Below are 24,824 nucleotides of genomic sequence, written 5' to 3'. Positions count from 1 at the left end.
TGCATTTCATGCACTGGTATTTCCTTCAGGAAATGCATTTTCTAGTTGACTTTGAGTTTCCCCCCTGACTATGTATAAAAGTGGAGGCTTTACCAATTAGTGTTCTAAGTGAGAAAAAATTGTTGTGACGTCAGGATGCGCAAGTTGGGCAGCGTTTCCCAAAACCAGCTTGGCACTAAAGCCCGCCGATAGACACCGGGACAGATCTGGACCCCATCCATCATAACATCCAGGCCAGACCCGCCAAACAAACCTGTTCATCAGTCTGTATGCATTTCGGCCCAGTGACTCAGGTCGGCAAAACGGATTTGGGCAGGGATTGCCTCAGCTCTATGAAGGGTGAAAGTAACCAAAATTAACTGATACGAATTTAGTTGATGAACAAAATCCATGTGAATTGAAAAACTGGAGTGAAAATGGAGGTGAAATGAAAAATAGAATGATAAATTATCAAGTGATTTAAAGTGTTTAATTTAGAGTCTATTTGATTAAAACAGTCATGATAAGGTAAAAACAGAGCAATTTTTATCTTATTCATTGTTCATCATTCACAACCTAATATTGCCATTTATCATTTATCATCATACCCAACTGACATTTATCGTTTACAGCAAGCTATTTAAGTTACTTCTGCCCTTCAGCGGATGTGTTGTCTTCATCATGGACTTCTGTGTCAAAACAAAACAATTTTCTTCATGTGAGAATAACTGGGATTTTGAGGATCTATATTTTAGGGTGACAATATTTGAGTTTGAGAAAAAGAGGACACTTTGTCGCGGGGGAAGGGGCGTGGTAGTGTATAGCATACAGATGACCCGCCCCCTCCCCCCGCGACGATGTTTTGCCACCTTTTCCACATGCAGATGTCATGTGCTGTTGTAAACAATGCAGCAAGTCACTAGTTTCATTGTTTACAACAGCACATGACATCTGCATGTGGAAAGGATACTAGTTACTAGTGGAAGCGGGAAGGTGCTCAGTGCTGCCAGATTGGAAATGGCGAAGTATTGTACCAAATGCTCAAAATGATCGTCTTTGGAGGTTAATTATCGTGCATCTGGCAACACTGAGAGGGCAGTCGACCAATGACAGTTCTCTCTACAGTCAGAGTTCAGGCAAAAATGTGGAACGTAAGGGAGATACCCTTTACAAAACTTGTAAGGGTGTAAAAACTAGTTTGAGAAAGACCCAGAGAAACACAAATATCTGACGAGGCAAAATCCCGGACAATTTTGGAATCCATTTTTTAGATCTCAAAAAGAGGACATTTCCGGTTAAAAGAGGACGTCTGGTCACCCTACTATATTTGAACTCAACAAACACACCCTTCCCTTCTATGGTACTGAAGCAACGTTTTTGATTGGCTGAAGTAGTATAGCTGGGTGGTTGAGACACTTGGTTTCTCATTTAAGGAGTTTTGGACACACTGGACTGACAAGAATGTGGGTTATTCACTGAACTCCACAAATAAGTGCAATGGATTATAAAGTACCAAACCCCAAACCAAACATATAAGTATTTATAAGAAGATGGATAGGCTAGTAAACTAGGCCTATAACAGAATTATGCCTGTTAATCAGCGTGGCAAAGATCTTCAAACTTGTCTACACCACAAATTGATGTTGTTAGTGGGAGCTGTCCCAGGTGCTGAAATGCTTCCTTTGCGTTAGTCTTTGATTTCTCAGGATACTTTTTGTGTCAGACCTCTTTGCTTGCCATGTTTGTTTCGCTAACGTAAAGTTTGTCCATGTGGTAGGATCATGGATGAGATAGGCCTATCGAACCTTTCCTTTATTTGATAGAACCTATTTGTCCAACCAACACAGGCTAGCTAGAGCTAGCATTTTGTGAATGCATCAAATTTTCCTGCAAGGAATGCTACATAACTGAATGCAACTGTATTTATCCTATCTGGGTATTATTACTACAAGTATAGGATAGGCAACTTGTCAATTCTAAGATTCTTTTGTTATTTTCAATATTTTTTTCATTATTATCAAATTAATATTTTATTTATTATTGGTAAGAAATGAGCATGTAGCCTAAAGCCTTTTTAGCCGTAGGCTATATGTTGGCCAAAGATCCTTTTGGAAAGAGGTGCAAGCTATCAGCAGCTGCAGCATCCAAGGCAGACAACATCTTGCTTGTTTCCCGTCATGACAAATGTTTTAAAACCTATCCTCACCACAAATTGATGTTATTAGTGGGAGCTGTCCCAGGTGCTGAAATGCTTCCTTTGCGTTTGTCTTTGAACTGTCAGGATACTTTTTGCGTCAGACGTCTTTGCTTGCCATGTTTGTTTGGCTAACATAAAGTTTTTTCCATGTGGTAGGATCATGGATGAGGTAGGCCTATGGAACATTTTCTTTATTTGATATAACCTATTTGTCCAACCAATACAGGCTAGCTTGAGCTAGCATTTTGTGAATGCATCTTATTTTCCTGCAAGGAATGTTACATAACTGAATGCAACTGTATTTATCCTTTCTAAGTATATGACTACAAGTAAAGGATAGGCAACTTGTCAATTCTCATTCAAAGATTTTTTTTTGCTATTTTCAAGTTATTTTTCATTATTATCAATTCATATTTAATGTATTATTGCATGTAGCCTAAAGCCTTTTTAGCCCGTAGGCTATATGTTGGCCAAAGATCCTTTTAGAAAGAGGTGCAAGCTTTCAGCAGCTGCAACATCCAAGGCACAAAACGTCTTGCTTGTTTCCCGTCATGACAAATGTTTTAAAACTCAACACAATGGGATTTCATGTATTTCAGTAAATAGGCCAAAATTTGGAGGCGTGTTTGGACGGGTCTTCTCCCGCCATTAATTCAAGAGAATGGCATCACGTGACGAGGCAGAGTTGGGATCTGGGGTAGAAGGGGTGACATCACTTTGGAAGTTTTCATAGCTGGCTGATCTCACAGTTACGCAACATTTTCATGTTGAAAAGGTAAGCGTTGGGAATTGTTTGATCAAGATGGACTGTGTTTTAATAATATTTGTTTTGGCAGGTCGCCGCCATGTTATACACTGAATCGTTTCGCTTATCAGAGAGTAAAGCCGTCTTAGTATGACTGCAGCCAGTGTAGCCATAACGTTAGCTCTACTGCCACTTGGCAACAAGTCGGAAGGGCTATGAGTTTAGCGATAGGTTGCTAGTTGTAATGTTATCTATCTAGTAAGTGCACTACGATGGAGATGTAATGTTTTAAACTTTTAATGCAACATTCACCAACTACAATTACTCATAACCCACAAGTGCATCTAGATCGTTTGATAGCCAGTTCATCACTATTTGTGAGTTTTTCTAATGGGTTAGCAGTGCCCTTTGCACTAGCTTGCAAACACGTCAGCTAGCGATGCCAGCTATGAACGGAAGACGTATGCAGGCTAATAAACTATGTAGCTAGACAACATTGCAGCAAAGTAAGTTTAATGCATATGCATATAATGCATGCGTGTAAAGAAACCATGCTTTTACTCGTTCAGTTTAATGTAGTGTGCCAACTTCGCATGACTTTAAACGTAAAACGCTAGCCTGTTTGTTTAGTATCAAAGCGAGTTGTGTTGAATAAAGGTCGAAAGAAAGAAAACTTAACGTTAACGTTACCTCGCGTGTTAATATAATGCCACCAGATTGTTTTGTACGAGCTACATTTAGATGACGATGTTGACTTGTTACTACGTGGCATTATATACTTTGTTCATGTAGGTACCTCAGGTCTATAAGATGAATTGTCTTTACACAGCGAGAGACATTACGTATAACCTACTGCTAGATGTGATGCTAATCGAGGCTTAGTCCAAAATAGACCCGTGTCATGTTACTACGCCTCTCTGAAGTCGGTTATAATGCTACGAGTCTTAGTTGGCATTATCACTCTCTCTTGTTCTGATATAACTACTGGAAAAGAGTTCCAAACAAGGTTGAGCTGTTCTGCAACTTGTTCCATTATCAATCATTAACCAAAGCTATATCTCAAGCGTACATTATGTCATGTTTGCTCACAGTATGGGACTAGCTCAGAGCCTATCTTGGTGCTTTGTGCAAGTATTTCATTTCATGAGACTGTGGTGTAGCACCCCTTTGGGGCTTAGTTACGTGTATGTTTTCAACAGGTGTAGAGGTTTTCCATTCTGGGACTGCTGAGATAAAAGCCAGGCTTAAACGTGGAACAGCATTGGGTCTGAGAAGAGATGGGACTTATAGTATCCCGGTGGAGGGTATGTTTGGAACATCTGATTCACTACACTGGCCTATTACATAACATTTCTTTGCAATTCCTTGCCACATCCCATTAGATACACACATGTTGTTGCCATGTGTCATATATTTGCACTGTGGCAACAGTTTGCTGAAAGGTATGCAAAACTTTGTTTGTTGAGCATGTGCCTACCTCTTGCGGGGAAAAGATTAAATGGGAGTTGGGTAAACTTTTTTTGCACTGTACATATCATGTCCTACAGATAAGGTATTCCCATGTTTGAAGTTAGTTTGAATACTTCCCCTCATTTTAGTATGAATGTAATTGCCATCCAAACATTACATTGTCATCTTAATGATGAAGCGACATTGTTGTGACCAAAATAACATTTGGATTATTTAACAGGCTAAGCCCACCACTGTTGAAGTTTTGGAAGGCCTTGATAAGGTAAGAATGGAAACGGCCTTCTCCCAAACAGCTGTCAGTGAGCTCTCCTGTTCAATAATTAGTCTGTACCTCACATTGAATTTGTCCTCCCTATGGCAGTCTTATCTAATAATGAGCCTCTATCAATTTAGCCGAAGAAAGGTCAAGATAGTGTAAATCAAGGAGGTATTTTTGGATTTGTCTGTCCATTGGACTCACTGACACTGCACACAGCTATCCACTTGGTTGCAACCAGTCTGGGAGTGATCCGTCCTGAGAATTACCTTAGAGTGACAGTCACACATGTTTGCCATGATGGCTCAGCAATGTTTTACAGTTGCTCAAATAAATATAATTGAGTATGATGGTGTTGTAGGAGACTGACTCGGCTAAGAATATTTGGGTGTGTGTCTGCCAAACCATGGTGTTTTTGAATGAATAGGCTTCTGTTCTGTGTCCTGAAGGGGTTGAAGTCATATGATAGCCCTAATGACATTTAACCTGGTTACTGCAGTGAGCCCCCTGAAGTAGAAATAGGTTTGGTCTGTGCAGAACTCATGTCTCAGCATATTTAAACTAGGTGGCCAATGCTTTTATATAAAAAATGCTGGTAGGCTGAATTAATTTTAATATCTTTTTGTTAAATTTAATATCTATGTTATATGAATTTCAACCTGCATGAAACCACCTACTTATTATGACTGCCTTTCTTGACCCTGTCTTCGCTTAGGCCAAACTGTAATGCAGTTCAGTCTAGTCCACTAGTGCCAGTGCCTGTCTCAATTTACTTACAATTTGGACGTTTTGTTAAGTATTTCATGTATTCTGTATCTTAATGTGAATGCTTCCACTTCATTCCAGGATATGCAGGCCCTTGAAGAGTACAGAGAAAAGAATCAGAGACAGTTGAAGTTATGGGTGTCGAGACTACTCATGTACTCGACCCTTCTCTACCTCATCAGTTGTGTAGTTGTGTACGTGTGGTACCTCCCAGAGCAGATGGTGGGAAGACTGATCCTGGCACTGCCATTTCTAGTGTCTCCAGTATTGTAAGTGTTTGGCTTTTATTTTTTATTATTTTCTTTTTATTTTGGTCATCTGGATATTGACAAGAGTACAATCATACATGACACGTTTAGAATATCTTCAATACTTTGATAAACACACTTTCCTTACACATTTCTAAGCCAAATATATAATTTTGAACCTGAAAATATTTGTCAATTCTTTGCTGACTAAAGGTTTACCTAATTAAATGAAAAAAAAAGAAAAATACAAAAGAAAAATAAGAAATACAAATAAAAACACATACACAAACATGGGTAGCTTTCAGATTACATAAGTGTTTGGCTTTTAATAATTACGAATTGACTTTATTGATCATGTGTCTGTGTTTGGTTTTTAATCTCTGGAGTGTTTACACCACTAGACGGTGAACGGTTCTCATTCCATCATTCTGTCTTGTAGGATATGGTTCCTGAGGAAACTCATGATCGCCTTGTTTTCTAAAAGTACAGAAAGAAATGGTAAGGCAATTTCTTGCATATTTAGAATTTTAAAACACTTACCTAATCACCGCAAGTGATTTTTTTTTCTTCTTCTTCTATTAACCATTAGTAACACCCAAATCATTGAATGTTCTTACAAATCCTCTTGTTTTCTCCAAGATGAAAAATTAGAAGACCTTAAATCACAAAAAAGAAAAATAGTAAGTATAGTTTTTTTTTGTATTATTCTGTGCACTTTTTTGAGCATTTGATTATGTGTGTATGTCCAGGTGTTTGCATCTGATATTTAGTTGGCTACAAAATCTCACAGCATTAGACGCAAGCATCTTGATTTCTGAGAGGTTCAGAGAAAAGTGCTATCATCTGCAGTATGAAAAGAGCCTCTGCTCATAATGTGTGTTACTTAACCTTGCCTGCACACTGGTTCTGTTTACCCTTGTAGAGCTCCATTCTCCTCACCTAGCTGTAGAATGTGGGACAGTTGCAACACACTGCTTCATCAGCTTTCTACTGAGTTTCCCCACACAGATGCTATTGAGCCTCCACATTGCACCACATTTCGGAGAGATAATTTCTGCTCCTAATAAATAATCTAAAATCAATGCAGACAGCGGTTAATTGGCACGGAGACTTTGCTTTGCAGACTGCTCGACTAACGTCTGTCTTTGAATTAATAGCATTTAGCGCTAGCAGGAAATAAATCTGAGAAATTGCTTGTCATGTACTGTCATGTCTAATAACTTTCAATAATTATAGCTGATGGATTTTCACACTTTTCATTATCGGAGTGGTGCATGTAATTATTCTTTTCATTATGTGCAAACAATTAGCTCTATTTGGTCCTTCCCCTATTTGGCAAACAGAAGGAGAACCAAGTGTGATCTGTAAACCTTACCATTTGTTATTATTTGTTCGTTTTATTTATTTGTGTGTGTGTGTGTGTGTGTGTGTGTGTGTGTGTGTGTGTGTGTGTGTGTGTGTGTGTGTGTGTGTGTGTTTATTTGTTAGTTCTTTGGTTGGTCAGGACTAATTGTGTTATTCCCCACTATTACCATTGGAGCTCTGTACACGATGCTGTCTGATATATATTTAGTGCTCCTATGCCTTATCTCTAGTAATCCCCTTAGACAGTGTGTCAAAGACGTCTTATGTTTGTACTTAGCTCATGTATAAGACTCTTCATGTACAATGCATTGTTGGTTTCCTGTGTTCATTTTGTGGCACTGCTCTTGTGTGCACAGTAGTTCCTATTGCACGCTCACTTCCTCATTCTGTGTCCTTCTATGACAGCTTGAACAAGTGATGGAAACAGAAACCTACAAAAATGCTAAACTGATTCTGGAAAGGTTTGATCCGGAGTCAAAGAAGAAAATGGTGAGTTTGGTACTTCTAGCGTGATTTATAATTGACCTGATGATTCTGGCAGATGGTGACTAATGTTTCTTATTGATAATGCAGGAGCTGGAATCCACACCCGTTGGGCAACCAATGACTCCAAGAATAGGACAAGGTAGGCCAAGTGTCTAGCAGCCTCATGTGTTCTCATGTGTCTTCATGTGTTCTCTTGTTTGTATTGGTACAGTTAGGCCCTGTATAGGGTAACACTGCTCAGAGTTAGCTATATAAACACAGTTGAAGTGAGAGTAACAGAACTCTGATTGGTACTTACTCAGAGCTGCGCCAGAGAAATGTCACCCCACGTCCAGTGCCTATGGTGGCCCCCAGCCCTGCCTCTGCCCGGCCCCCTGTTGCACCGCCAGGGAAATCTGCCGACGCAACCCCCCACGCTGCCCCTGGAGGGCCCCCAGAGAGGAACCTGTCCGCTATGGCTCTTCAGCAGAACTTCATCAGAAGACCCATGACCTTTGGAACTCCAGTGCCTGGCATAGGTGAGTCAAGGCCCTGCCCCCCTACTTTACAGACAGGGAACAAAATTTACTTTTTGGCCTAAAAGTCAAAGTGGCTGGTAGATGAGGAAAGTCACTAGCCAGGCATATTTTTTACCTGCTTATACTTAAACAGAGCTTTTCATAACATCATTTCTATTCATCATTAATATACTACCCTCATGTGCAATCTCCTTAATTGTACACCACATAAAGACTTGATTTAAGAAATGAGAAAGAAAGTTTACTTTCAATATGGTCATCATTAATTAGGCTACAATTACTTTATCATACAATTCATACCCGTTCAACCTTAAAATGTATTTAAATTGCTAAACTAATTAGCAGATCGTCACTAAATCAATTGAGAGAATGTCTTTTGGCAGTGCAAGCTATTGTGGCTCTTCATAGCATAGACTTTCATAATGGACAAGACAAAATCATTTTGCCTCCTCTAGTCCCTCGCGACGCCTCTACAAACTTTGCCGTGCATTGTGCCATCGGAATACTTAAAGCCATTCCTGTGTCTTACCAGAATCCGTTGTGAGCCACCTCACGCTAGGGGATGCAGAAGAACATTATTTTACAACTCGAGTACTCCTTGCCTGAAACAATTGAGTTCTCGAGTACTCTAAGGGGGGAGCGGTGGCAGTGGTCGTTTCATATGGGAGGTATAAATAATAGAGCACATAGCGCGTCTCTTACCATAGCGTATAGCATGAAATGAATGATATGAGGACAACGCTTGGTCTTACTTTACGCAGTGATGAAGTATTGATGATAACAGTGACATTTTACCATTACTTTTACCAACATTCTATAGTAGACCAAGATAGAAAGCTCTGTCACCCAAGTTGGTTCCTATTGGATTTAGATAACGACTGATTTATTAATTTTTATTTTGTTAAGTCGGTGAATCCTAGTCATCATTAATAAGCCTAACCGAGCCAACCCTTATTTCACACTGAATTTTCTCACCCTCTTAGCAGTAGTAGGTTAGCTAATGCTATGCTGGTTGCCTTAGATTTGATATAGCTATAGATATAGACGTTCTTCAAATTGTATTGCTGAACGCACACCCCAGTCGTGTAGATATGGCAAGCCGTTTTAACAAGATCATATTGAAGAGAGTCAACCGAAGTATTATTAAAAGATGAACAGCACTGGTGTTTCACATGCCAGACTGGCGCAGTAGCTGCCATCATTCACCAAAATCTACACACCATTGTCGCTTGGCGGATGCTAATTTGGTTCCCTGCCTGCAGATGTTATGGTAGAGCAAGGCATTAAGACCATGAAGAACACAAGTTTAATGTCCAGCTTGGAAATGTAACCATTGGTGAGCTGGAAATGTAACCATTGGTGAGCTGAGACTGTTTCCAATTTAACCTGTCAATTGATAAGAATTATATTACCTTGTCATGACTCTGGAATGTTTCGTTTTAAGTGTGATGTCGTACCTAGAAGATGTGGCTTAATTGTTCATTTCTTTGTAGTGCATGTTTTACTTCATGCCAAGTAAAAGGGCTCTTAGTAACGAAAAACAATCCTTACCCATATAAAAGGGGCAGTGTTTGAACAAAGTACACTTTGTTCAGTTGAATGGAGTAACGGAAGGGAAAACATGTTGTTGGAACTCCTTGTTCCCTTGTAGATCTTAAATTTCCATAGCACAGTATAGCCTAGCACAGGGAGACATACTCCTTTAGTAAGTCACATGCTTTTCTGCAGTGATATCTGTTGCCAGCTGTGAGGTAAGACTTTTCCTAATATGTGCCTATTGAGAGACAAACTATAACATAGCTTTGAATAATAATTTCTTTGTGCTGCTTTGAGACCGAATGGTGACATTTCCTAGACTCTGGAACTCTTATTTTCTCCCCCGTTTTTTTTTTGCCGAAAATTGAATGTGAAAAGCAATTTGATGCACAGTCACCACAGAGTTTCCATATGCTGGTAAATTAATAAGCAGCAGGGAGCCGGGGACTTTGCCAAGTCTGGCAGAAATGACCAGTCATCTTCCTATGATTCACTCTTGATGTTAAATTATATTAATTACCACTCAGCGTCCCAGCAGGAGCTCCCTGACACAAGACTCTGAAGGGAGGTCCATTTCCAAGTAATTATTAAAATGTGTCCCTTTCAACCAATTTATCACCGGCTCCTGGAGATAACACTGAGACCTGAGGCTTGGCACCTATTTGTTCACTTTGTGTGTGTGTGTGTGTGTGTGTGTGTGTGTGTGTGTGTGTGTGTGTCTCTGTGTGTGTGTCTGTGTGCATGCACGCACGCGCACATTTTATTTTAACCTTGGAGCGCTGACTTAGTGGCGGTGTGTGTTTACAGTAGCGGTGGCTGAATGTGCTACTTATTGTGTGTGGTCTGCATTGCGTTACAGGAATGCACCCCCCTGGTCCACCCCTGGCCAGACCCATTCTCCCCCGAGAGAGGGGTGCCATGGACAGGGTCATTGAGTACTTTGTTGGGGATGGTCCACAGAACAGGTAATGCCCCACCCCTTGCAGTGACTTAAAGTCCCCAATTAATCAGCTCTTTTTAATGAATCCGCCATATTTAAGCAGTCATTTTATGAAATGGGACCGTTTTACAACTGCATTTTATAATGTTGACACAGGTCTTGCATGCTATCGGAAATAACTTGCTGTGATTGCCTCCTGTCAGTTATCTTGTGTGTGAGTATCCTCAAACTCAATGTTGTTTTATTTCCCTCCCTCTCTCTCTCTCCCTCCCTCTCCTCTCTCTCTCTCTCTCTCTCTCTCTCTCTCTCTCTCTCTCTCTCTCTCTCTCTCTCTCCCAGATATGCCCTTATATGCCAGCAGTGCCTTTCGCATAACGGCATGGCATTAAAAGAGGAATTTGAATACATCGGTAAGATTTAGAGAAACACCAGCGCTCACGTCAGTCTCCATCAAGTACGGCACCTTCATTTGCCCTCTAACATTTGGCAGGCCAGTATATCATAAGGCTCTTAAAAGCCGTTGCTCCCACTGGCCTTTGGAAGTGAAAGGGAGGGGGAAAAAACTGAGAGGCCGTGTCTAGATTGAATATGCAAACAAGTGTAGCCCATCCATCGCATCCATTTATGTGTCTTTCTTTTTTCTTTTTTTTTTTTGGACTTAAGAGTATCATCAGTTTCATTTTCATGTATATTAACCTAAGCGTCTATAAAAAGGGCACTTGACAGCTCAGAAGATGTGCATTTTGAGTGCTGCTTTATTTAAGAAGTCTTTTGTTTATTTATATCTCCCCCCCCCCCCCGTGCTGTCTCTGTTTACAGCCTTCCGTTGTGCCTACTGCTATTTCTTGAACCCGGCGAGGAAGACGCGCCCCCAGGCCCCACGGCTGCCCGAGCCCATCGCCGATAAGAGGATGAGCGCTGACCCCGGCGCGCCCACACCTGCTGCCCCCGCCGCGGAGGCTGACCCCCTCCCTGCTGCCACAGGTACACCACCTACCCAGCGCCGAGGATGGGGAGGGATCCCACAGATTGATTTATGATGAACTCCACTTGAGGAGGGGTGCTTGCTAGTAATTTGATAGTTTTGTCAGTGATTGTGATGGGTTGGGGTAGGTCTTCTGCGGGGCATATTGGGGTTGAGGCTTGGATGTGTAATCCTACCGAGGCAGTCCTACTGTGGGCACTTCTGTCAAGGCATCATCTGTGACTGCTCTGGAAGGATGACCTCATCTTGGAGCCCTCTGTCGAAATGAATGGCTCTTGAATGACTAGACATAGACTTTTCTTTTTTTTCTTTTTTTTGTTGTTTATTGTTGTTCTATGTCGACACCAATGATACGAAACTATGTTCGTTCCTCTATTGTGTTTTTTTTTTTTTTTTTGTCTTGGTGAACTGGCATCAGTCTTTCTTCATCCTGTATCTCTTGCATCATGCCTCTGCTTAAATCCACCCAGCCCCTCGGCTTTAATGGGGACATTTGCTTGATCTCATTTTGGATCTGAAGACAGATTCGCTGAGGGATTACAGGCTTCGGTTGCTTTCATCTGTGTCTGGCCCTGGCTGCTTACAAAGCCTTGGCTTCCCAAGGCCTTGCTTCTTCATTCAAAAACCCTCCTTGATTAACTGTGACTTGCATCATTGGGCTATCTTCATTATCTTCATCATGTTGTTGCTAATTAATCCGCAGTCTGTCCGTTGGACATCATTCGTGCGTTCAGTTTCCATGATGAGCTGTGCTTGTGTTTCAGAGGAGGGTGAAGCGGCTCCCGCAGCTGAGTGCGAGGTTCCAGAGATGGAGGAGCAGCAGCCGGCTGCAGAGGAGTCCGCTGTAGAGGAGTCCGCTGCAGAGGACCCTGCCACAGACACTGCCCAAAGTCTGGAGCCCAAGGAGACCACGTCAGACAAATCTGACGAGGAACAGGACGTGTCTGCCATGGAGGTGGAGTGAAGAGGACGCAATACGAGGAAATGAATTTCACACAGTGTTTGTGTTTTGAAGAACGCTTAGTCCAAGCCTATACCTGCTCTCCTATTTTGGTGTAGCTGAGTTTTGTTTAATTTAGTTCTTTCTTTCTTTTGGCTGTTTTTCTTTTTTTATGTTCTTAAGATGGATCATCAATGCTGTAAAGTGTGATGGAGAAAGCGGTCACATTCATGAAATGCCAATGGAAGTGTGAAAAAGGGATTGTTTGTATGTAAATATTCAGTAATATTTCAGATGGTGTTAATTACAATAAAAGGTCTGTTTGAAATAGTTCAAGTAGCCAAATCCTCAGCTTCCACATTGTTTTACACCTTCTTCTGTCTTCTTTCCCGCAAAGGAGCACTTGTTAACCCAAGACATTGACTGATTTATGTTTGTTCACATCCAGTAGGAATAAGCACAGTTTAAGCTACAAGTGAGTTTTTTTTGTTTGTTTGTTTTTGTTAGTTTACTTGCTGATGACTGAGAAAAAAAAATGTCTTGCCATGTTAACACTGATCTGTACCATGTTTGAATGTATATCTGTGTTCTATTTTTCATACAATAATGAAAAAATACAATTTCTGATGTAATGACATATTTATAATATTTATACAAATATTTAGGTCTAAGGTACAGTGCCTTTCAAGAAAAGTATTGAGTTGGTTTTAAAACGGACACCAGCCACATGTTTACAATTCTGGTACAGTCATAGGAATTTCTATTTATTTCATCCAAGGAAGCTGAACATAATGCAATATATTAAACCAGTGTGCCTTTGTACGTTGCATTTTACAAGATAAAGGAAGATATGTAAAGTGTGTTATTTTTTTCAATCTGTAGCCAATGTGCTCACGAAGAGGTAAATGCCATAGATATGTCAATAAAGTATTTTTTAAAAAGCTCTTGTGCTGTTTTGGAGTCATGCTGTAGATAACAGATAGAAGATTTGTGACCATCAAAACACAGAGTAAGATCCAGATAAAAGTGACACATCATAAAATTAAGCTGAATTTAAAGATCTTTTAATTTAACAAACCATATTTAAAGTATATATTGTAACTCAGGCCAAGGGTCATACATCTGCACACAAACACAAAAAAGTTAACTGACCTTTTCACTCCCTCACAGGGAAAAGCAAGCATGTCCCTTTTTTAAGCTGAAATTGGGTATTAGGGGTGTTAGTGGTCCAGTTTATTGCCCCGCCGCCACCCTGCCCCCATTCTATCTGCCCTGTCACTGGGGATGTAGAAAAGAACGCGCTAAAACACCGTCTGTTTTCATTAGCCAGCCTATTTTAGCTTGTGATCATTTTATTTTAGCTCATTGATCATTTCAGACAGTGTTAGATAATGGCGCTGACACGCCAGCCCAGCCAATCTTGATTGCTTGACCCTCTTCATTTGCAACGAGAGCCATCTCTGCTCGGATTGCCCTCTGCCTCCTCAGGTTCCCTCTGCCTTCACACACACACACACACACACACACACACACGGTGGACAGGCAGCGGGGTCAACATCACACATTTGTCTTTGGGATTTGATAATATATGTTTACAGAGACGTGACCCTTTGTGCTTTAGCAATGCATCAATGTCACATGGACAGTAACACCTGATTTCACACACACGCTGGGAGAGTTTGACCTCTGGCTATTGCGGAGCAGGGGTAGAGAAATGCCGTCAATAGGACATTTGAACCTTATTGCGCCGAATATGATGTAGATCAAGTGTTTGGGAATCACCCGCTTGGGTCTGACTGAGGTACAGGCTCAGCATCCTGACTTGTTCACGAGACATGTCGGCGTACTGAGCATTCCATCTTTATGCCAGAGTCACACATCTTGCTGTCTGCATTGTATCATTTTCTGAAATGACATTTATTTTATTTGACACCATAGAGTGCACTGTCAGTAAAAATCATTTTGTGGGTTTTGAATTGCCATCAATTTGAAAGCCATGCAATCTTCTCCTTCAAAGATAGAAGATTTTCTTCTTCACAATGCAAAGGCTGCTTTATGGAAGATTTCACTCAGGGACCAGATGGAGTGATTAGAAAACAAATACTAGACAATGCATCTTCCACTTCTTGTTGGTAACCGATACCACAAAATCCATCTGCCTCTTTTTCAAAATTGCCTTTGTGCTTTAAAGATGGCTGTTCAGTTAAGAGTAATATACCCTACAAACGGTCAAAAGGAATATATATCAAACTAAAAGGAAAAAAAGCAAAATGATTTCTCTTTTCGTGTCCTCTGAAAGATGCTTCCTCAGAGGTGATGTTAACCTCATGTGATGTTATATTGTATCAAAACAATCTAACTCAAACATGTATATTAGCGTAGCATCTGAGCAGTAATTAATCAGTGTCCCCTTTTAGCAGCGCTCTCATCATAAGGGTTTAACATCAAGGGATGGATGTGCGCCCCACTGTTCCACAGCTGGGATTGTAAATGCTGTAGGTAACCCACCCCGAAAGATATGTAATGCATTAGACAATGAGAGGAAAAATGGATAGATATTTTTTGCTGGACAGCATGGACCTATTTGTCCGAACAGCAGAGATTACATGAGCCCTGTGTTATCTGAGGGCCACTAATTGATTTTCAAGGATGACAAATGACAGAGACGGCCCCTGTGCAGAGGTAATTCTGAATCAGGAATCAAAGTGTACAACGGGGCCATCCCAAGGTCCAGAGTTCTTTTCACGCTCATCTTTCACACGAACATTCCGTTTCAGTTGACTCAAATTTATACTGATCTTTTATTTATACCCTCCAAAAATGGCAGATAAGAAACATAAGTGTTCTTGATATTGTGTTTTGTCATATCTCACAGCCAAAGATTGAAATCCTGGGAAACAATTTTCTGTCGAAATGAAAGAGCGTGGCCTCCTGAACCCTGGAGGAAAAATAACCTAGCTATATGAGGCAGAATATGAAACAGAGGCCCAGAATAAGTAAAATAGACAAGTGCACCCGCCATGTCACTTTTCCATTTGCTGCCTTTGGGGGTGAGCACTTCAAGATTCTCCTCATCTGTAAAACAAGGAAAAAAAGCGGTAGAAAGAAGACTGTTATTGTTATCTCTATACAGTATCTATGCACTGAATACCAAAAATTGTCTCCCTCTACCCCACTACAGAGCAAAACAGGAACCCTTGCCACACAATACAGGTTGAAAGCGCTACCCGTCACTCTGCAAATGGATCGTTTTAACATTATAATTTGGCAATGAACTAGCAATTTCATCCAAGAGGATGTGTGAAATAATAGGAAAAAAATAATGAGACAAGTGTCACAAAAGCAATTAACACGCTCAGGGTATTAAAGTTCACCATGGGATGTTGACAACAGCATCATTATCCAAGTCATCATAGCGTAATACTTGCCCTATCTTCTTCGGAGGGCCATTAAAATCGAATTAAAGAATTATACAGGAGCTTGCATTGATGGTTTAAATGAGGAAATTGTTCTGTACACTTGATTTCTGGCTATTAGCTTCTGGCTGCTTGGACTCTAAATGTCACAAGATAAAAGTTGACTGGCATGTATTCATTTTAGGAAAGGTCATAAGGTGCCAGAATTGTGTTGATTTGTACTAAATTACCATTTGAAACTACAAAACGCGTGGAGGGAGGAGGATTTCCATCACATCAGTTTCTGGACTGTTCATGACATTGGGTCATCAAGAAACATGACAGGTGCACTGAACAACACTGAAGGTGTAGTCAGCAGACCATCAGAATGGATAACCACAGGATTCACAGAGTTTGGTTGATTGGGTCAGATTTACAAAATATGTCATGGTCCATCCTCTTGTTGGAAGCACACACCAGACCTGATACGGCAAAGCTACTGTTTGCCTGTGGATTGTCCTATGTAAGCAACCTTTGACCATCTGATTGTGAATATGTCTCATCTGACTTGAGATAACATTGTGATGTGTTGTTGTTTCTCTGCTGGTCTTAAACCTGGAGAGGTCTGATGTCCACACCTCTCCAATCCAGTGCAACCCAATGATGCCCAATGGTGATGCTTGTTAGCGAGCCACTATTAGAGCAACAACCTGATTTGTCACTTCTACGTGGATGCACTCGAATGTTGAGCACATTACATTTGAGCAGCACAGGCTGTAGTTCTTGGCTATCCAATAGTTTCACTGTTTATCATACCATCTGGCTAATGGCAAAAGCACAGATGATTTTGACATTATTCTTAGTGTTAATCATAGTTTGCTGTATGATTTTGTCCTTACAGGCATTGCTAACATCAAGCTAAATTGCTAAATGTCTAGAAATTATATTTTAATGCATTTGTTGTTCACAAAATTTCAGATTTGTCGATCTCACACCAATCAGCAGCGAGTCGCTGTTATGGGCAAACACCTTCACATTTATAGCCATCTGTTAGTCTATAAAGAGCCTTTACATCCATATTTTTTCAGTTTAGCTTGAATGACATTGAACACACCTCATTAGAAAGGGGTGGCTGTTGCCCCTTTCATGGGCAACATTTTATTAACATCTGACCTTTTTAAAATGGTTTAGCTGTTTATTGTATATCTATAGAGTGATCCTCAACACATTGACTGAGTTTGGAATGATGTCTAAAAATACTGTATTAGAAATCAATGGGACACCAAAATGATTTACGAAACCGAGCCCATTCCTACAAGTGCTCGATAATTATGATAATTACATTGTGCTGACATCACACAGTTCAGCAGCCATCAATGCCATCTGGCCTGAGGATGAGATTGCTTCCCTTAGCGACCCTTCACCAGAACATAAACATCATACATGGACACTCAAAGCCTGCATCATTGCTGTGCTGGCCCGACATGGTGAAGGTTGGCCTGGACTTACACCCGCCCCTGGCACTACCTCATGTGGAAATCATACAACACATCCTGCTGGCAGCAGGTTCTCTTTATGGCTTCATCTATTACCACACTGTCATTGTTAATTGTCTTCTTTTTACCTCTGCAGGATTCTCCAAATTGGCCCTATCGAATGTGACAGGAGGAAGAGCATTAAGCATCTGACAAGATGATATCTAAGTTCAATTTCCTCCTCCTCACCTGATTTATACCTGCAGCACATCATTTTCCTTTCTGTCATAAAGACCTCTATAAATCAGTGGTGCTTATGGAAGCGCTGCAGAAACAGGGCCCTGGATTTGTGTCCCCTGCGTCTGCTATTAGGAAGTCATTACTGGCACATTTTCCTCCTTCAAACAAAAATGATCAAATCTAATACCACAGAGATTAGGGGGATTAAGAGGAAAAAGAGCTAGCAGGGCTCTTGGACATGAGCCCCTATCTAAACAATCTGCGGTAAACCCAATAAAAACATGGCTTTTTTTCCCATTGACACCATTATCCATCTGTTTGGACGAAATTGCTGTATCATGGTATAAATCTGTGATACAAGTGACATATCCTCTAAAATAAAAGGGAACATTAACTGCTCTATCTTCTAGAGGCCCTGGGACTGCCTGGCTATAAGCTCACTCAAGTGTGATGGCAGTTATACTGTGTTTTACTAGACTGCAGACAATTATCCTTTGCTCCTCTTCCCTTAGAAGACAAACTGCCAGGGCTTCAGCTGAAATGATTTCAAATAGATTTTCCAAAATGTCTGTTACTAGATTGCTTCCATACATTATTTCACTTAAATGGATAGGGAAAAAAGGAGGAGCAAATCCACATATCAATCACAATACCTTTTACCACATGGAAATAAAAAATAAGATCACTCTCAATGTGTGTGAATGTGAGTATATTTGCATCACAAATTGTGAAGGATAGTTGTGTCTTTTGGTTTGGCTCTTCTTCTCGCACCAGCCTTTATTTAACCTTCTCTGTGTAGAAGACGTGGTCATACATTTCAAGTGATTCTCCATGTCTTCAAAGCTCTTTTATTTGTTTTGTTTTCTACACATGGAAAAGTCCTGTACACACCCCAAACTAAACACCAACAACATGATCCACACTATGACATTTAGAATTATGATGCACCTGAAATCAGGCAACCCAATGTCTTGACAAGGTCTGGCACCTTTCAAGTGATTCAAGTAAGTAACACTCAGTAAGTTACTGTTCAAGTAACACTGGACTTTCCGATAATTCATTTATTTTGATTGATTGTGGTTCATTTTCTTCATATGCATGTGTTTAATGTAACCCACAGGAACGGTCTACAAAACAAACATGAAAGGACACAGAACTGGTACACTGGTCCTTCAGTGTTCCTCAATAGTTCCACACAAAATTAAAGACGTTTCAACATTCTGTGTACTGTTCAAAAGCAACTGAATTACAGCTCTCAACCCCTATGGTGTTAGTAGGCTAACATATCATGTAAGTTTAAAACCATTCAGAAAATGTGTGTAAAGACGGTGGAAATGAAAAACAACAGTTTGAATAAAATCCTCCACCACACCTGCTGGTGGATCCCAGGCTTGGCAGACTATGCTGTCCCAAACGAAGGAGGCAGCCTCGGAGATTAAGACACTGAGCTGCAATTCAGCATTATAGTCATGTACATTTATTACATTTACTCTGGATGGCTTAAACAGCCATGCATGACTCAATCCATCTCTGTTTGTTGGAGATAGATTTTGCGAGATGAAGATATGCAAAACTGCCACAAATGTGCAAAAATTGTGCTGAATTGTAACACTGTGCAAATTAAAGACCTGCTTCAGTGATTTTCATTGTCTAAATGAAAGAATTAGAGCTTTTCATGGTTCTTCATCAAAAGTTTGACACCCTTTGTCTCTTTCTTGTGACACCATTTTGATGGCGTCTCTGAATGGAAACACAACAATAATCTTTATTAATTTGTGCACAGTACCTGCTGACCTAAGGTTAAAGCTTGAGTGAAATCCATCATTGCCAAAGAAAAGGAATGGCTCTGCTGGAAGCACTTTCAACACAGGGCTTAACACAAGACGGGGATATAAGTGTATCGATTACTCTTCTCAATTAGGCTTCCCATCTACATATTCACCTTAATATTCCGAGTAGATAAGCATTCTGTAAAATCTAAGGCTAATTCTTGGACATATCCATCAATTTTCTGCACAGAACAGCAGAACAACATCATTTGCAACCCAGCAGTGATCAAGACACAAACTGAAAGGGCGACTGGAAGGAACTCAACGGAGTTCTTTGCAGCCCAGAGGTACCATTTTGGATTCCTTGACAAATTAATTTTACTTATTAAGTGTTCTGTGTGAATAACAATATATGTATGGTTATGTTAGTTACCTGAATTGAGTTCTAGTAGGTATTTTCCTTTGTTTCTGTTTTGAATCTTACATGTCAATTATCAATAAATAGTAAATAACAACTATCATAAGCTTTTGAGCACTATTCTACTGCTTTTTAGAAGCCAGAAAACACTGTCCCATTTGTTGTATAGGATCATTTTTTAAAAGGGACAACAATGTTCTGCTGTCATAACATTGTTCCAAAACCATCATTAATACTCATACAGACATGGGCTGGTGCCCTGGGCCAGTGGCGGGTTGATGGTGTGGAACCACTATACAATAGCCCATGTTGTGGTCATTTCACTCTTTATACGATCTGTTATCTACAAGGACAAATTTCAGGTAACCGGGGCCCAGTAAAATGCCTATGTCTAAAGTCTATTGGAGATGGCCTTGAGATCTGATGTAGCAGCCTCAGGAAAGCTATTCTCTGGGAGAAAAAAATAACCATGGGTGTCCCCAACCTGTGCATATGGTGCAGGGTCTGAGAATGGGTGGTGACTTTTCTAAAGATACATTAGGTAAATGTAATTGTAGCTGCTCTGAAAACTTTGAAGTACATGCCACTCATGAATGTAATCATGACAATAATCATTAAACAGCTTCAGACTAAACACTACACTCACTGAAGACCTGATTATTGAACTGCTGCTGTACTCATGGCTGTGCATATTTCCCAGGTAGTCCTTTGCAGACATATTCCCCATGGCCAGTTATAATTAATAGCTTTACAGTCTTCAAGGCCATAATGCTCATCAGTTATTAATTAGAAATTCATTTCACTGAATAAATAATGCTTATGATTGATGATGAAACTTGTAATTGGGCTCTGAGAGAAATACTCAGGGGAGAGCCTTCACTAGGAGATATATCCGGGGAAGCAAGGACTACATCGTATGAAAATAGAGCGTATTATACATTCACAGAAACCTGCGTGACCGTGTTTGTTCACAGCTGCACATCGGAGAGTTATGCCAGACAAAATGGCTTCACTGTAAACAACAACCAAACACCCGGTAAGTTGAAATGTAAAGATACAGCCTGTACAACAACCATCTTTTGATGAAATGCCATGTCGAAGGTGAGCATTGTCAAAAGATACATTAGTATTTTATCCAGTGTTATTACGTTACAGTTTATAAAATGGATCACTTGTTACTGCTACTCTAATCCCTAGTTCAACAAGGAAGAACCATCCCATAGTGACAAAGCTGACTTAATACAAACAAACGAATGTGTGAAGTGAACACAAAAGTTGGCTGTGTGTATTGAATGATGGTTATTTAAGTGTCTGTATTTCCCCGCCATGCCTACTACAAGGAGGACATGCAGGCCCACGCTCGCGCATCATCTAGCTTTCCTGCACTGTCCTTCTCAATAACCTTATGCGTGGGGAATGTCCGAATTTAACTACTAAGAAGTGTACATTAAACTTCATGCGATGTAATGTTAGATTTGTTCACGTCGATATTTGAAACACAAGGCAAGTGACTGCAATGGCATTACTGGATGTTGTACTTAATCGGTGGAAACTGCATGGTTGCTAAGTTACGAAGTCTCCTGAGGACTAGCTCTATGTGCTGCAGTCATTTTAAATGACGGAGGGAGCTGTGAAAACTCAAGCCATCTATGGCTCACTATTGATTTTACACAGAAGATCCGAGCACTGATGATAGGCTTTTGATATATTTTCCTGCTACGTCCAGTCCCTTGGAGTATTGCAAGGAAAATATCTGTCAATATGCTCCTATTATGATCTCTTGATCTGTGGCCATAAAAACCGTAAGCGTTAGCCCTTATTGGAAAGTAATAGGAGAGTGTCATGTGGTTTTGAGAATGAATAGAAAAAATACCCACTCAGGCCACTTTTTTGGATAAAAGGGGCAAAATCTGTGGGTCTACTTAATTTGATTGACTTGCACCAAGAAAGGATCGTCTGTGACACCATGAGCCAGTGTAATAAATACCAACTGATGGGTGCAGCTCATCAAGCCGGCCATCACTGGCCTCTTAGACCTGTCACTTGACACAGAGAGAGCATCAACCCCCCATAGACTCCCTGCTATGCAGTTGCTGCCCTATTAGCAATTTATAATGGTGATCAAGAAGTAGTCAGTGGCGAATCAAGACAACTGTCTGCCCCCATGGCTAATTGGCCTTGTGTTCTTTTCTGATAAATGGCTCGTGACTACAGTAGGGTCTCTTGGCTTTCAGAGCCTTAATGGGACGCAGTAACTAGATTTACCAACAGATACCAGGTCAAGGAAAGGAGATGGGGTGCAAAAAATGTTAATTAATATCAATAATGGCCAATTATTAGTTTGACAGAAGGATCCAGCCTAGCGGTGCGCTAATGACGCCAAGCTAACTTGAAGGGAAACACTGGCAAATTAGCATAACTGTGTATGCACACTCCATGGAGGTGCCCCAGCAAACATCTGTTATGTTAGAAATTCAAATACAACTCCTGCTAGTACCATTGGATGTAGTTGCATAATCAGCCATTCTTCTCAGGCCATTTTGAAGGCGCTAACAATGCCCCAGTGACTGGTGGATCTCCTCCCTCTGGGCTTCCCAATCAAGGGTGGCCTCCTGTGGACCCTGGCCTTAACAGCAGATGACTTAAAGAGCACGTCTGGGAAGGGCTTTGTGCTGCACAAGCCACTCTTTCAACTTTCAGCTGACACTTGCCACTTTAGCGGGACAAGCAGTTAAAAATACAGCAGAGGAAAAAAAAGGAAGGATGTGGTGTGTTTAAAGATTAGAGAAGTGTGTTAAAGGAGAATAAAAACACTGACGATTGGAAGCTCTCACAATACTGTTGTTTGTTTTTGCTATAGCATGCACAATGCACACAGTTTTTCCAATAATGTTAAATATTTAATAATAACTAAATTGAAGTAATTCAATTTTGTATTGTATTAAAATACTATTGTTATTCACAAAATTACAAAACAGAAATTTCAAAAGGTCATAGCAAAATAGAGAAGTAGGTGTGTAAAAACTACATAGTACTAATTTTTCCATTTTCATAACCTCTGCAACAAAGAAGATCATTGCTTTCCTTTTCTACAGCAAAATCACAATGACTTGATTCTTTATTGTCCCCTTAATCTATTGTTCCATGGTGTCTTTGTAACCCTATTGACCAAATTAGAGCATATGACAAGCGGTGTTCCTGTCACAGTCCTCTAGGAGCGGTCACTCCCTATGGACCAGCTTAGGCAAGCCCAAAGCCTGGCCCCAGATGTGGGAAATCTGTGTTTAATATGGATCCTCTCTCCGAAAGGTTGGGTGGCTGTAAAGAGCTGAGATATTTTCAACCGTCTCCTCAGATCTAAACAATGCAGTATTTTTTTGTTTAAATGGTTTTACTACAAAGTAGTACAATACACATTGTATATTTAAACAGCAGTGTTTAAAGTGCAAAATGTTGGCTTTTATTTCAGATCTAATCTCGGTCAAGGAAACATCTAGGCATCTTATTTTGGAGCTATATATTTCTGTACAGAAATTTGTTCCATAATATCACAATGCAAATGTAGGCTACTTTTTGACAGGGGGTCTGATATAAATTAACATCTGATTATCTCTCAGACCTTCTCAGGGCAAGAGCATGCTTTTTGCCGAGCTTGGGTTCGCATTCGCTAGTAGAGCTACAACTACAATCACAAAACCTGCTTTGGTTAAGTATGAGGGAACGATCCAATCATAACCATAGATCAGACAGAGTTATTAGTGTTACATATATCTCATCAGTTTAAAATTGGGCCTCAAATCCACATTAGAAAACCTTTTTTACCTTCAGCGTTACTATGGCAGCTAGGAAACAAAAACCTTTCAGTTTCCACGCTTTTGGTGAAAAACAGCATTTTCTGTTGTGACAGAGATGCTGTTGAAAAGGTTACTAACAGCAGCCTACAACTTATGAACTTGTTTTTTTGGGGCGTGGGAAATCTTGCTGTGAGCACAGAGTAGATGTCAGGAGGAGTTTTATTTACTTTGGCAGTAAGCTTTAGAAAGGTTGGATTCCTGCAATGAAATTGAAATGAGTTTAAGCCAAATTCCATACATCTCTGTACCTTTAGGATTCTCCTCCTGTCCACAGCGTCTCTCCATGTTGTTGGTAAAATGATTTTGTTGTATTAATGGAGCATAATATTTTTCATGTTAACATTCACTGTTTCTTCCGTAGTAGCTTCTTGAGAGATCATTTGAAGTGTTGTTTTTTTTTTCTTCAGATATGTAGACGTTGTGTGTCTTAGCCATATATATTTATTCAGTGAAAACACAATATTAAATAATGCGAGAATTTTGTAGTGTGTTTGTGAGGATGGATGTAGTTTGATTCATATTATTTCTTGCTTAAGGATGGACGCCTGGAACATGAAGAGCAAACCATGCGCAGAGGCAAAGGTGAACCACTGAGGAGTCCCTGGCCAGGCTTCAGGTATTACTACAGATGTGAGAGATATGGACTTTGCTCTCTTATTGCGTCTACTCGTAACAGCCCCTCCTGCTGGGAGATCTCGGCGCACCTTTGACTTCTCCCGTGACCGAGCCATTTGCTCCTGTGCTCTTAAGAATATAAAACAAGCCAAATACACGTTATTGTCATCGTGTTACATCTCGAGCACGAGGAACAATTTGAAGAATATAGACAGTACGCCGTGTCGGTCGCAGTGTCTGTCTGATGGCTAAGGCCAGCGTTGGCCTTTTTAAGTGCAGCATTTGCTTAAGCTGTGACTGTGACTTAGCGGTGAATGTGACCTCTATTCAGCAATCAGCATGTAATTCCCACTAGTGGTATGTCATGTTTGATCAGGGCTAGAGAGGTACCTCTGGTTGTAGTGTCCTGATCTCAGCTATGCTCAGCAGGAGGCGTTGGGAGTCAAACGGACAACCCCAGGTTCCTTTTGAGGGCAAATCTGACAACGTATATCTGCATATCCACCCATACTGTGCCCAGGGCTTGAAATGTTTTGACACAGCAAGGCCCTTGAAGCCTTGCATATGCTTTTTTTTTTTTTGTCTGGAGTGATAGGCGAGTAAGGTAGGGCGCTGTGATACCCTGGGA

At 40.5% G+C, this 24,824-nt stretch overlaps 1 protein-coding gene across 1 annotated transcript; it reads left to right on the top strand.

The window, feature by feature from the left end:
• The first annotated feature begins 2,872 nt into the window (after positions 1–2,872).
• On the top strand, positions 2,873–13,374 carry lnpa (limb and neural patterns a). The gene is made up of 13 exons (XM_080838437.1): positions 2,873–2,951; positions 4,121–4,225; positions 4,612–4,653; positions 5,494–5,681; positions 6,100–6,158; positions 6,300–6,340; positions 7,431–7,514; positions 7,599–7,650; positions 7,814–8,029; positions 10,425–10,530; positions 10,845–10,915; positions 11,325–11,489; positions 12,255–13,374. The coding sequence occupies exons 2-13, from the start codon at positions 4,199–4,201 to the stop codon at positions 12,452–12,454; spliced, it is 1,251 nt and encodes a 416-aa protein (XP_080694563.1). The 5' UTR covers positions 2,873–2,951; positions 4,121–4,198; the 3' UTR covers positions 12,455–13,374.
• Positions 13,375–24,824: the final 11,450 nt, after the last annotated feature.

Source organism: Sprattus sprattus, assembly GCF_963457725.1.
Source record: "Sprattus sprattus genome assembly, chromosome: 5".
NCBI lineage: Eukaryota > Metazoa > Chordata > Actinopteri > Clupeiformes > Clupeidae > Sprattus > Sprattus sprattus.
Note: the sequence above shows the minus strand (reverse complement) of the source record. Positions and strands in the feature narration are given on the sequence as shown.